At 44.8% G+C, this 13,842-nt stretch overlaps 1 protein-coding gene across 2 annotated transcripts in view; it reads right to left on the bottom strand.

Annotated features, from left to right (window-relative positions):
• Positions 1-13,543, bottom strand: part of TAOK3 (TAO kinase 3) — a 46,016-nt gene extending 32,473 nt beyond the window's left edge. For both annotated transcript variants that reach the window (XM_063173344.1, XM_063173345.1), the window contains exons 1-10: positions 13,454-13,543; positions 12,100-12,310; positions 9,511-9,582; positions 8,560-8,661; positions 8,254-8,299; positions 7,553-7,649; positions 5,454-5,567; positions 3,673-3,764; positions 1,695-1,788; positions 266-347 (exon numbers count right to left, since the gene is read on the bottom strand). In XM_063173344.1, the coding sequence (XP_063029414.1) occupies positions 266-347; positions 1,695-1,788; positions 3,673-3,764; positions 5,454-5,567; positions 7,553-7,649; positions 8,254-8,299; positions 8,560-8,661; positions 9,511-9,582; positions 12,100-12,219 (819 nt within the window). In that variant the 5' untranslated portion in view covers positions 12,220-12,310; positions 13,454-13,543. The remainder of the gene's footprint in view (positions 1-265; positions 348-1,694; positions 1,789-3,672; positions 3,765-5,453; positions 5,568-7,552; positions 7,650-8,253; positions 8,300-8,559; positions 8,662-9,510; positions 9,583-12,099; positions 12,311-13,453) is intronic.
• Positions 13,544-13,842: the final 299 nt, after the last annotated feature.

Raw genomic sequence — 13,842 nt, 5'->3', positions numbered from 1 at the left:
CAGTACAGAAACCATTAAAAGGATTTAAACAACTTTTGGGTCTGGTGGTTTGATTAGGGGAGGATGTCAGCCTTGGCCTATCCCCTCAATGCTATTTTTAACTGCTAAGGGTGATGCATGAATGGAGGGAAAAAGAAAACCAAAAAAAAACCCCAACCAAAGAGTGGATTTTTGTAAGGGCAAATATTTGTTCACCATCTATACAATTATTTTGGTAGACAAAGAGATTTCCCCCAAGATTTCTGGAAAAGATTTGATAAATTACCCGTAACAAATCTGTTGATGATGGCCTTTCCTGAGGTATTTTCTGTAAGCAGTAATCAACAAATCCCCTAAAGGAGTCTGACCTGCAAAAATCAAAAAATACAATAAAATAAAATAAAATAAAATTTAAAAAATATAAATTAAAAAAGAAGCTCAGGATCTGGAATATATTAAAACTTATCAGTGTAAAGCAAAAGAAAAACATTGACTGATTTGTTCTTAAGTTCTAAGGCAGAAAAAGTAATTGGGTTTTTCCAAATTCCAAGCTGATCTCCTCAATTCTTTCCCAATTAAAGGCTGTTGAAACAAAATGGATACATATCTATCCCCAAGTACAAACTGAAAACCAAGTGAGAGCTACGTGTACCAGTCACCATTTCTGATTTTACTTCAACTGCTTACAAACAGAGGACAGTGGAATTATTGGGAACTCCAGAAATGCACTCACTGATCTCTGGGAGCTTACAGAGGGAACCCTGCCTCAATGCTCAGCTCAACACTTGAGGCTTTATTGGAGGTTTTATCCCAGCTGGAAAGAAGGAAACTGCTTTTTGTGGACTCAAAAGGATCACAAAGGGCACCTTGGTGACTCCTAGAGGGCAAACAGGGCACTGTAAGCAAGGGCTTGCAATGCAGAACACTGATGTGGGGCTGTGTTTATGCACAGCTGCCTCTGCTCTGCACTGCAAATCCTGCACAGAACATGGGGGTCACATGCAGGCAGCAGAGCAAGCTCCTGGAACCCTGAAAAATGGGCAAAACAGAGAGGATGAAAATAAGGGAACTGGAGTGTTCTTGATACAAAATGATCAGCAATGAAAGAGTTGTGCTGCTCAAATGGCCAGCAGAGGAATGGGGGAACTCCACACCTCAGCAGGAGCTTTGGTTTCAATCCTTCTGCAGATTCTGCCAAGCATCACCCAACAGCAACACTCCAATCCTGGGAACTGGGAACCCACAGAATAACCAAATGTTCTTGTATCCAAGCCTGGAGCAAGGGAGCATTCACTGGCCACAGAGCTCTGAGGGTTTCTGGAGTCCTCCACTGACAAAAATATCCAATTACCTCCACATTCTCCTCCCCTTCTCCACATTTCAGCTGCACAGCAATGCTAACAACCCTTCTGCCAAGAGATCTTTGGGAGCTGGAAACTTTGCTGATGCTCAGCCATGGCTGGTTTAACACATCTGAGAGTACTTTAATTCCAACAGCAGCTACACCCCAGAATTAACACCTGCACACTTTTTTTAGATTGTAGAGTGACAGAAGGTCAGAACTGAGCTAGCATACACAAGATTTGAGAACACACACAAATCACTGCACTGCAGCCAACATGTTCATTGTCAGGCCTGACCTGTGCAGTGTCACAGGGCATTTTCAGGGAAACAAACAAAAAAAAAAAAAAATCAGCTGTTGATGGTTCTCTTACCATTCATTTGATTGTAACCTAGGGGAATCGTTCTGGGCTATGTGATATAAGGCACTCATTGCATTCATGTTGAAAAGTGGAGGCTTCCTTTCAGCTGGAAAGAGAAAAGAACAGAAAGGTGTGATAAAGCTGTCTGGAAAGAAAGGAGAAATGTATGGAAGTATGAGCAGAGTATCACTGCTAAACCAATACCCAGTGCTGTTGTCATCACACTTAGGCCAATTATTTTAATATTCCAAGTTAGACCAGGACACCCACTCAAGGAAAGCTGCTGTTCACTTGGAGAGAGATGACAAAATCCAAAGAGAGCAGGATACAAATTGTAAGAACTTGCAGTAAATCTTACTTTAACTGCAACATCTCACACCTAATCTGCTGTGGCAAAATCAGCTGAAACTGAGTAAAACTAATCTCAGGCACAGTTCAGGGCCAGGACACGCTGTGTCAGTCCCCACAGATGTTGGATGCACTGCTGGAACATGTGGATTAGAGGAAAAAGTGGCTGCCTGCCTCATTTGTCACTGCAAGGGGGACAGGTTAGCCCATTCGCTGGCCAGATGTGCCATGAACTCCCCCTCACTGAAATCCTCCCCATCCTTGCACCCAGAGGGCCCCTGGCTTCTCAGGAGGGCAGAACTCTCAGTTCTGGGGGAGCCTGGTTCTCCCCAGGGTCAGTGGTGCCAGATTTCTCAGTTCTTTCAGGCCAGAGCCTTTGCCATGCAGGCAAAGCAACACATCTGCTTTTCCTGAATCACTACTCACTTCAGCTACACCAGGAATTAAGGCATCAGCACTCAAAGAAAGCCTCAAAGCATTCAAAGGGCTGCTCAACAAGAGATCTCCTCCCACTGCTGCCTGAGTTCGTGCTCACACAGGGAACCATGCAAAGTTTGAAGTTTAAAAAAGTTTAATGCTTCTCAAAAGGGTATTTTTAAGGAAAGCAAATCCATCATCTTTGGAGTTCCTGAGTAAAAAGCTCCACAGAAATGCTGGTACTAAGACTACAGAGGGTGCAGAGCCTCTCCTGCTGCTGTGATTTGCTCCTTGGGAGGCTGTGGCACACCTGAGCTCCACACAAACAAAAATCATTGGCCATGCACAACAACAGAAGCCTAAAACTTCTAATTCTGGTATTCTTTATGTCAAAACACAGACTGTGTCAGCATGCTGGCACATGAAATAAAGCCATGTTAGTTCTGGTTATCTACACCATCTCAATTCTGGAGACAGCACTTCTGCACATCCCCCTCTTTGTTATCAGCATATTTCTGCTGATTAAACATTCACCAATGACATTGTCAGTGAACTCACCCACACAATGAGTTATTGGTGTACTGCTGTTAAATAGAATCTGTATCAAGACTGATTTTTGAAAATAATCTACTCAGCACATGCAGTGTCAATACTCAAACTTGAAACACACACTTAGAGTCTGCTCTGTGTACCTGCCACCACATCCACCTCTGCTCCAGGCTCTGTGGATGTGCATCTTTTGCCCTCTGAAGTGCAAACCCTTTTCTTCTCTTCCCATAAAGAACCTGTCCACGATGATTCATGGCTCAAACTTTTCAGCTGAGACTGAAGACTTTTGTTTCAGAGAGCAGGGAAGTAAGAAGAATTGCAAATTAAATGTAGTTCCCTTCTGACACACAATCCTTAGGACACCAGGTCTCTTGGCACAACAGCTGGGACAGCTTTCACTGAGTGCAGCTTGGAAAACACAGGTGACAAACCATGGTTTGCTCTCACTCAACAGCAAAGTGCTCTGGCTCTCCAGGGAATAACTGAGCACACCAGACTGACATGAAAGCACAGAGCATCAGTGATTTGCCAGCAGAAAAAGATTGAACTCAACTATCAGGGCTCTCCAAGTCATTTTAAAGAGGAAAACTGATGAGGAATAAGGATCTTCCCTTTTTGCAGGGGTTCCTAACACACTGCAGAGTGAATCACCCACCTCAGCTGTGTGTTGACTCACCTAACTCGATGCATGTGATCCCCAGAGACCAAACATCCACCTTGCCATCGTACTGCCCCTCGTCCATTGCCAGGATCACCTCTGGTGCCATCCTGCAAGCACAGAGCAAAGGCTGAGTCAGGGACACACAGGGACACTCCAGGGACACCACCTGAGGTGGCTCCAGCCCCTTGGGCAGAGGCACAGGCCAGCAGAGACAGCAGGGAGATGAGGAGGAGTGTGCTGGAATGGAACAGGCACTGACCACAGCAGCAACTTGTCACAGGAGGGGGGAGAAGCAAAAGAGAAAGGGTGAGAGAAAAAAGAGGAATGGGAGGAAAAGTGAAAGAGGAAAGAGGGGAGAAAAAAAAAAGGGGAAAGGGGGAAAAAAAAGAGGAAGCGGAGGGAAAGCAAAAGAGGAAAGGGGGAGAGGAAAGAAGAGGGACGAGGGAGAGAAAAGAAAGGGGAAAGGGGGAGAGAAGAGAAGCAGCAAAGCGGAGGAAAAAAGAGGAAAGGGGAGAAAAAGCAAAAGAGGAAAGGGGGAGAGGAAAGAAGGGGAACGGGGGAAGAAAAAAACAGGAAGGAGGGGAAAGTGAAAGAGGAGAGAGGAGAGAAAAGAACAGGAAAGGGAGGAGAAAAAAAGGGGGAAGAGGAGAAAAAAAGAGGTGGGGGGAAAGCAAAAGAGGAAAGGGGGGGAAAAAGAAGGGGAAAGGGGGAGAGAAAAGAAGGGGGAAAGGGGGAGGGAGAGAAAATAAGGGGAAAGGGGGAGAGAAAATAAGGGGAAAGGGGGGGAGGAAAAAAGGGGGAAAGGGGGAAAAAGCGAAAGAGGAAAGGGGGAGAGGAAAGAAAGGGGAAAGAGGGAGGGAGAAAAAGGGGGAAAAGGGAGGGAGAAAAAGAGGGAAAAGGGAGGAGGAAAAAAGGGGAAAAGGGGGGTAGTTCCAAAGGCATTGCAGCTGCAGGCTGACAGCAAGGGCTGGGAGAGCCCCAGAGGCACCCCCTGCACCCTCCCCCAGGCTGCCCCTTGGCACACCAGGAGCATTTCCAGCAGGAAAATGCAGCCTGTGGGGGCAGCCATGAATGGAACAGGGAAACTGGGAACAGTGGTGGTCCAGGATAAAGGGATGAAGTGGGGACAGAGAAGCAGCAGGCCCAGCCTGCAAAAATTCAGCCTCTTAAATGGTGTTCTTCCAAAAAAACAAGGCTTCCTGCCAAACGGCCTCATTCCAAGGCTGGGCCATGGTGACCTCCCAGCACTGCCTGGGGCCTCTGCCACAAAATCAGTGGAGCATGGAGCTGTGCTGGTCCTCAGTGCTGGGAATGCCAAGGAACTCGGGTGACCCCTCAGCAATTCCTTCAGAACAGGATTGAAGTAGCTGTGTGACTTCCAGTCAGAATAACAGGATCCCCTTTCTCCATGAATGCCCCAGTCCCATCACCTGGGGCAAATGTGAGGCATTTTTAATCCCCTTTCTCCATGAATACCCCAGTCCCATCACCTGGGGCAAGTGTGAGGCATTTTTAATCCCCTTTCTCCATGAATGCCTCAGTCCCATCACCTGGGGCAAGTGTGAGGTATTTTTAAGCCAATGGCACTGCAAGAGTGGAGCCATTTCCAAGCACTGCACGGCCCAAACCTCTGCTTATGGACCCTGAGCAAGGACAGACTTCCTGAAGATCTGGACCCAGGGATGTCAGGAAAACTGCTTGGCCATTTTATTCAGGTATTGTTATTGAACTGTGAAGCACTGGAAAGGGAAGAGAGCAGACCTATAAAGGACTGAAGCCCTGCAGGCTTCACTCACCAGTAAGGCGTTCCCACAAAAGAGTTGGCAGGGGACACTATAGATGCAGACCCAAAATCAGCAAGTTTCACTTGACCTGGTTCTGTTAGAAGAATATTTCCAGCTTTAATATCCCTTTAAGAGAGAAAAAAAAAAGAGGAAAAAGAAGTAATTCAGCATGATGCAAACTCTGGTGAGATGCCTTTGTCTGCAATTTGTAATGCTGGGACAGAGACACAGAGAGGAATTCACTGAGCGTATAACCTCTGTTCCCCCATTCCCTGGCAGCACTGCTTCAAAAGTATTATTATGGAATATTTCACCCACAAGTGCTGCATCCCAACACTTCTGCTGCAAGACAAGTGCTGAAGTCTTGTGTGTGCAAGAATGAACACCTCAAAGTAAAAGAGAGACAGCACAGGCTGTCCCCTTCACTGTCACCTCCCCTGTCACCCTCCCTTTGCTCCAGCCAAAAGGATGGAGCACCTCTCCCTCAAGGAAAGGCTGAGAGAAATGGAATTATTCAGCCTGGAAAACAGAAGGCTTCAGGGTGACCTAATTGCGGCCTTTCAGCACCCCAGAAAGATGGGGAAGGATTTATTCCCTATTACAAGGGATGGAGGGACAGGACACAAGGAATGGCTTCCTATTGATAGAGAGCAGGGTTAGGTGGGGAATTATGAAGGAATCCTTTCCTATAAGGGTGATGAGGCCCTGGCACAGGGTGCCCAGAGAAGCTGTGGCTGCTCCTGGATCCCTGGCAGTGTCCATGGCCAGGGTGGACAGGGCTTGGAGCCACCAGGGATAGTGGAAGGTGTCCCTGCGCATGGATGGGGTGGCACTGGATGAACTTTAAAGTCCCTTCCAAACCAAACCATGCTGTAATTCTATACCACGGCTCAACAGCCACATCAGGTATCAGCAACATATCTGCCAGCCTTGAATTAAATAATAATTTAATTCTTATTTATATTAAATTAAATAATTTAATTATAATGCTAAAATAATTTTATACTACTTCAATAATAATTAACCATAATTTAATACTAATTTTAATTGCAATTAAATAATAAAAATGCCTGAAATTAAATAATAAAAAAATCCAATAATTCCCTCCTTTTCCACGCGCGATCAGCGGCGCGGGGCTGCAGTGACGCCGCCTCGCCACCAGGTGGCGCCCCCGCGCCAGGTCCCCGTGCGGGGCCGGACCCGCGGGACCCAACCCCAAAATCGGGTCCTCAACCCCAAAATCGGGTCCCCAACCCCAAAATCGCGTCCCCAACCCCAAAATCGCGTCCTCAACCCCAAATTCTGCCCCTTCTGCCCTGTCCTCGCCGTTGCCCTGGCAGAGGCAGCTGTCGCTGGCGCTGCTCCCCGCCCAGGCAGGGCTCGCCCTGCCGCCTGTCCCCTTCTGTCGCAGCAGCCACAGAGCAGGGATGTGTCGCTGCTGCTCATTTCTGGCTGAGCAGATTGAGCTCCCCAGCTCAGCAGGGAAAAGCTGGAATTCCCTTTGTACCCTTTGGAGGAAATCCAGGTCACAGAAGCACAGCATAGCTGGGGCTGGAAGGGACCTCTGGAGATCACCCAGTGGAACCCCCCTGGAGCAGTGACACAGGAACGGGGCCAGGTGGGGTTGGAATGTCCCCAGAGAGGGAAAATCCACATCCTCCATGAGCAGCTGCTCCAGGGCTCTGCCACCTTCCATGGAAAAGTGCTTGGATTTCTCCTCAGGTAGTTTTATCCTTAACTTGCACTTCCATCACCTAATTGCGACTCCATCACACTTCTGTGGCCTCCCTGCTACCAAAAACCAGGCTGTGCAAAACCAATACAATTTTACTTATTCACATGAAAATGTGAAAAATTATCTAGTCTTAGAAATAGTCTAGCTCAGTGAACTCCTATTTATTTGGCACATTTAGGGTGATATTCTCCTATCAGTGTTCAGTGCAACATTCCTGGGCAGCCTTTGTTACCAGGGTCTGCACAGAACAATTGCCAGCAAGGCAGAGAAAATGTTGGTAGAATAACTTTTTCCAAAGTAGTTAGAATAAGTTTCTAAGCAGCTTTGAGACTCCAGGGAGCAGCAGAGGGAAGGGCAGCAGCAGCTGCAGCCTCACCTGTGGATCCTACAGTGGGAGTGCAGGTAGGCCAGCCCCTGCAAGGCACCGTGGGTGATGGCAGCAATCTCCACTTCCTGGAGTGGCTTCTTGTGAACTACAGGGGGAAAAAAAGCAAGAAAATAAAACAAAACTGAAGAAAATAAATGGGATATTTTCCTGAGAAAGTGTTTTTTAAAGAAAGGAATACCACCAATCTGCTCAAAGAGAAATTAGGGAAAATTTCTTCCCTGTGAGGGAAGAACGCAGACTGTGACCCTGTGATCTTGGCCCCCAAGGAATACTAATTTTTGTAAACTTTGGCTTTGATTCCCTATTTTGACTCAGATTCCCCTCTTTCTTTGCAGGTGCTGTTCCAGTGTTGAGGTGACAGCAACCTCCTGTTCTAAAACCCATCTGTAATTATTCCTGCACACAGCAAGGCAAGGACAAGGGTGATCTCTGCAGGATTTTATTATGGATATTCCAAAACAGGCAGCCCTAAAAAGCATAGATTACAGGAACATACCTGCACACTTTTATACCTTCATTTGACAAAATTAAAATGTGCATGCCAACTATCTGTAGCACTGGGAAAGCCTCAAATTGTTCCTGGAGAATGGAGCAGGACAGACAGAGCATCTGCAAAACTCCACTCTACTCCCATCAAACTCAGGTGGGGGGCACTGGCAAAAAGAAAATCCAAGATATATCAAACTCACCTTCTAGTAAATCAGAAGCTGATCCTAAACAGTACTCCATAACCAACTGCAAAAAAAGAGAACATCATGCCTTCAGGTATCTCTGGAAGCATTTTGAAATTAGGAAACATCTTTACATTCCAAATTTAAATCGCATGGTGGTTTTAACGCCCTAATTAAGGGGGGAAAAAAGTAGTAGGTTTTGTTAGCTTTCCATCAGAAGATGCAAAATTTAACTTTATTTTAGTGCTGTTCAAAGCTATTTCAGAGCTTGTGCTGAGGGTTTGAGTGCTGCAATGTCCATTTGCTCCACAAGCCCTCACTCACCCATGCTGTGTGCTCCTTCAGGTAACAGCCCTTGTACTCTATGGTGTTGGGGTGCTTCAGCTGCTGCAGAAACTTGACTTCTTTTATGATATCCTGCCATTTCTAATGAAAAAAGCAGAGCAAAAAGTATAAATACATTTCTCTTTTCAATCCTCTTCATCCTTTCATTCACCACACACTGTAGGTCAGTCTGAAAAGTGACCATAAAATGATTTTACAATATGAAGATGGAAAGTCAGTGTTGCAAAAGCACAGCTGTAAATCAGTTGTCTGGGTCTCTCCTGCACTGGGATCCCCCCAAGATATATTTAACAGCTTGAGGATTGCCAAAATAATTTTCTTCCTCATTTTAACTGCAATACATTTCACTTAAATGCTGCTGCTTTGCAAACTGAAGTGTTCAGTGGCCTCAAAGTTAGTAAGAAACTACAGAGAGGAGCAGTGAGCTGCTCACCTTCTGTAACACAGCACAGAACCACTGACATTTGGGAGAAAAAGCAAGGAAAAATGAGTTTAAACCAGCCCTGTTTGCTCTTAACAAACAAACACACCCTGCACATCCACACAGCAGTCCAAAGGATCAGCGGGTCCAAGCTCCATACAAAATAAGAGGAACCATTAACACAAAAACTGAAATGAGACTGAGATTAGCAGCTCTTTGCAATTTGATAGATTCTCAAAAATTTAAGAGAGATGCGCTCTTAACACACTTCTTAATAAAATTATTTCTGAAACAAGCCCCATCCAGGCATTCTGAATCCCCACTCACTTCCTTCAACCGAACTATTTGTCAAAATTTGCATAAACTCATTTTCTCTCTGCAAACCTCCACGATTCCCATGGAAGGGAGCATTAAAAGCTGTTCTGCAGGGGTCAAACCAGAGCTGCAGCTCATTCCACTGCTCCCATTTCCACAGCTCCTGAATGCCCAGCTGCCTTTATTCCCCTCACCTCATTTGTTTGCTTTCCACTGTAGGACATCTTCTTGACTGCCACCACCTCATTAGTGTGGGAATTCGTAGCCTGGAGTAGGGAAAGAGACACATTGAAAAAAGCAAGAAATAGACTGAAAAATGCTTCATTTTTCCTTCCCCCCCCCTCCCCATGGAGTGAGCTGTGCCTGTGGCAAATGCAGGATTTCTTTTTCTCCTATATCCTTGCAAGCTCCTGCACCTCAGAGGCATCTTCTTCAGGATATGATTTACCACACAACTGTTAGGAGACTTTCCCCTGGTTTTATCTGGCAATATCCACTGTTCCTTCCTCAGACTTTGTGCTATTGATATGTACAATGCCCAAAACTGCATCAACTGAGAACCCTCAAAACACAGTTTTACTGGAATTACAGTAGAAGCAGTTTTAGATGAACCTTTGGCAAAATGTTTGCCAAAGAAACAAATAAAGAGGTGTATCAAAATCTCCACGATTTCATCCAAAAACTCCATACAACACTGACATTCTTAAATAGTTGTTTCAATTTCCAGCTTCAAGAAGATGATTCAACCTGGAATTTATCTAAATTTAAAAGCTTTCACTGTACTAGACCTTAATTTTGTGATGAAGATTATGCAGCCATCAAAATTCTACTTTTCTGCTTGGATGGTGCAGGGATGGTAATTAGAGGCTAAAAACTCAGGTTTGGAAAGATCTCTCCTTGCCTGGACTGCCACTGCCCTCATTTCTGCTTGTTAAGGGTAAAAAACATCAAGCTTTTGGTCTTAAAACAGTTGCTGAAATCTCTGTACCTCCAACCATTTTTTGGGACAAAAAAAAAAAATAGTGACAGTTTAAAGCTTAAACTATAATAGAAGCTAAATGCGGTAAATCCTCCTTTCAAGGAATGTATTAACTAATGACATTTTTTTGAGGCATGTGGGGACTTCAAAGAAAAACTGTGTTGAGTGAACCAGTGGGGCACAGGAATCACTGAAGGGAGGTGGCACAGGCCCCTCCCAGCTCAAATGAGGCAGAGAAAGCGGAAAATGAGAAACTCTGAAGCCCTTCCCCAGCACCTGCACCCTGATTCAGCACAGAGGAGATCAGGAGTGTTTCACTCAGATGCATTTATGCTTTCTTTCTGCCTGTCACATCAATTCCAAGCAGCTCCACCTGGCCGTGGTGTCTGTCCCTCCAGCTGGGATTTGTCACTGAAGGACACATTGCCACTTTCCCTGCTGGAGCTTGGGATGCTCCTGGCTGAGACAATTCCAGGGCTGTGTGAGCCCACCTGGGAACAGCCACCTGCTGAGGCCTGTTTGAGATGATACCTTGAGGAATTATATTGTTATCTCTCTAAATATACATGAAATGCTTATATGACATAAAATTTAAGGTTCCTCTCCTTACAACAGTTCCACCAACACCTCCCATCACTTCACACAACTCCAAACAGTGAATTAGAACACTTAAAATAACTCATGCTACCTATGGCCAAGCTAGAGGTGTCAGGGACCTATATTATCTTAATACTTTCCTGTCTGATATTCAGAAACCCAGCTCCAGTGAACCTGATCCTCCTGAGTGGCTGACCATGGTTCCAAGCAGCTTTAATTTGGCTTTAACTGATTTTTTCAATATTGATTCTACTTCGGTCTCACTAATGCCAACTGGATTATAATTATTTCCAATTCCAGTGTTTTGGATTTGGCTTTGTTTGATACCAACAGTAAAAGCATAATTTTTCTCATTTCCAGATTAAATGAGATGTGTATCAATGAATGCCATACATCATCCTGTGTGAATTCCCATTCCTCTGAAGAATTCTCTTTGCTTTTGCCATAAAGAAACTTGTAGAGATTTCCAAACATAAGAGCTCCAAGTATCTTGAAATTTCAGTTTGGCAAATTAATTTTCAGCTGTTTAAATTCAACTTTCAGCACCAAACACCATATACTTGACCTGGATAGCTGGGTGCACTATTAAGACTATAGTAAACTGCTACTACAAATATGTGGCATTCACATTCTGTGAAAAAAACATCTTCTCACAGGATTTTTCACCTGGGAAGCTGAGAAGCCTCAGAGAAAAGGAAAACAATTCTTATCTCATTTGCTTCTCCTGTGTTTTGCTCCTTTGGAATGTGTTTGGAGATTGTTTACCCACAGGTGATTGTTCCATTGGATTCTGCTGGGAGTTGTTTTGACTCATTGGCCAATTGGGGCCAGGCTGTGCCAGGACTCTGGAAAGAGTCACAAGTTTTCATTATTATCTTTTTAGCCTTCTGTAAGTATCTTTTCTGTACTCTTTAGTATAGTATAGTATTCTTTAATATAATATAGTATCAAAAGTAGTAAATTAGCCTTCTGAGAACATGGAGTCAGATGCATCATATATATATATATATGTATATAAATACAGCTGGAACATTTAAGAGATCAGGAGTGGTTTGGAAACACTTCTTTTTGAGATGTGTTATCACAAAACTAATGCACACAAAGCACTAAAAACTCAAGGAACACCTCCTTCTACAAATGCTCAAAAGCCTCCAAAACATCACTTAAAATTATTCTGTTCTCCAAAAAAACAACCAACTCTACTCACAAAGTAAACTGCTCCAAAGCTTCCATGTCCAATTTCATGCAACCCCACGAAGATTTCCTCGGGATCATCCTTGTAGAAGAGGTCAGCAATCTCCGGGTCCTTTGGCACCCCTTTGCGCATGGTGAGGCGTGTCAGGAACTGCTCTGTGCTCTCCAGTCCCAGCCAATTCCTCCCCTCATCCACAAAGCCCTTTGCAGACAGCTCTCAGCACCTGCTGGCAAAGTTCATCTTTAATCTGCTTCCCCTGCACGTGGCTCTGTTCACACCTCCCTGACAGCCACACCAGAGGAAACGCTTCCAGCAGCAATAGCCTTCACCATTGCTTCCTCCCCCCAGCTGATTGTTTTTAATTATTACTCCTATTTAGATAGAGAGATTAAAATGCATTCAGGACACAACAGCTCTTTATCTCACACAGGAAGCAAGTGCTGCAGTGACACTGAAGTCCACTTGAATTCAAGAGTCCTGTTGCTATGCAAAACATCCTGTGGCAGGAGTTTGTTATTCTTCACGCCAGGCTCCCAGTGTGTCAGTTTTCAGACTCTCTCTGTTGTTCCTCCTACTTTCCTGGGCTGTTTGCTTTGTTTCTCTACTCCCAGTTGCCAGCTGGTGCTGGTGGAAAAGTCAGCTGCTACTCCACAGCAACACTTTGCAGCCCTGTAATTGTTATTTCTCATTTATTTACTCAGAGCTGCATGACAGCCAGCGCTGCTGGACTGTGATTGCTCCCAGCACATGGAATTGCTTTTGAAGAATCCTAAACTCCATCCTATAGGGAACATCTTTGCCTCCCTAAATTCTTCCTTAGCACAGAACTGAGCTGCATCTAAATGAAGACTTTCAGTATTCAACCCCAAAAGTTTATTTGTGAGGAAAGGAAAAAAAAAAAAAAAAAAAAAAAAAAGGAAGAAACATCCTAATATCAGGAAGTTTTCCATTTCTTAACAAAACATCTTTAAAAATCTGCACTGACTCATTAAATACTCATATGCAAAGCACTGATGGGGGCCTTTACTCATCTGCTTTTGGCAGAAAATGCAGCAGAAGAGCTGCAGCTGAGTCACTTGGAGCAGTTTCCATCAGTCTGGAGGTACTTTCACACCTGTGGTCAGCACCTCCTTTACTGAGGCCACATTTTGTCTATGCACAACAAACTCCTGCAAACACACACCAGGACCTTCAGCTATACCTAAACCAGGGCAACATTTACTGGGATAACAGCTGAAATGTAACAATCAGATAAATTTTAAACTAAAACACACACAGAAAAGGCTTTAGAAGGTTTTGGAGTTCAAGTGCCACCTGGATAAAGGCAGAATTTTGGCCTGGCTGAGGGTCAGTGAGAGGAGCTCACCTGGATAGCTGTGGCACCAACCATGCTCCGTGGCTCACATTCCTTCCAGCAGCATTGTCCCGTGCTCCCAGCCCTCCAGAATCTCCTCCTCTGCAAAGAAAAACAAGGAACTGGATTTAGAGACACGACTTTGAAGTTTTACACCTTATTCTAACACACAAAACCACCACATCCAGTAAAGGCCAGTGACCACAGGGGAAGCACAAGGAGAACTGGCTGAGAACGTTAATGGGGGGGGTCTTTAGGTGAGGATAAGCATTTCCTATGCTCCAAAGCCCTTGGACTATATAGCACTGGAAGACAGAAAACCAGGAAAAGAGGTTAAATGTCAAGTTGTTTGGTTTTTATAAAGACTCTTAAGCTTGCTAGGGCACAGGAAGCTCCGTCTC

The sequence above is a fragment of the Melospiza melodia genome, chromosome 20, assembly GCF_035770615.1.
Source record: "Melospiza melodia melodia isolate bMelMel2 chromosome 20, bMelMel2.pri, whole genome shotgun sequence".
Taxonomy (NCBI): Eukaryota; Metazoa; Chordata; class Aves; order Passeriformes; family Passerellidae; genus Melospiza; species Melospiza melodia.
This window is presented reverse-complemented; position numbering and strand designations above follow the sequence as displayed.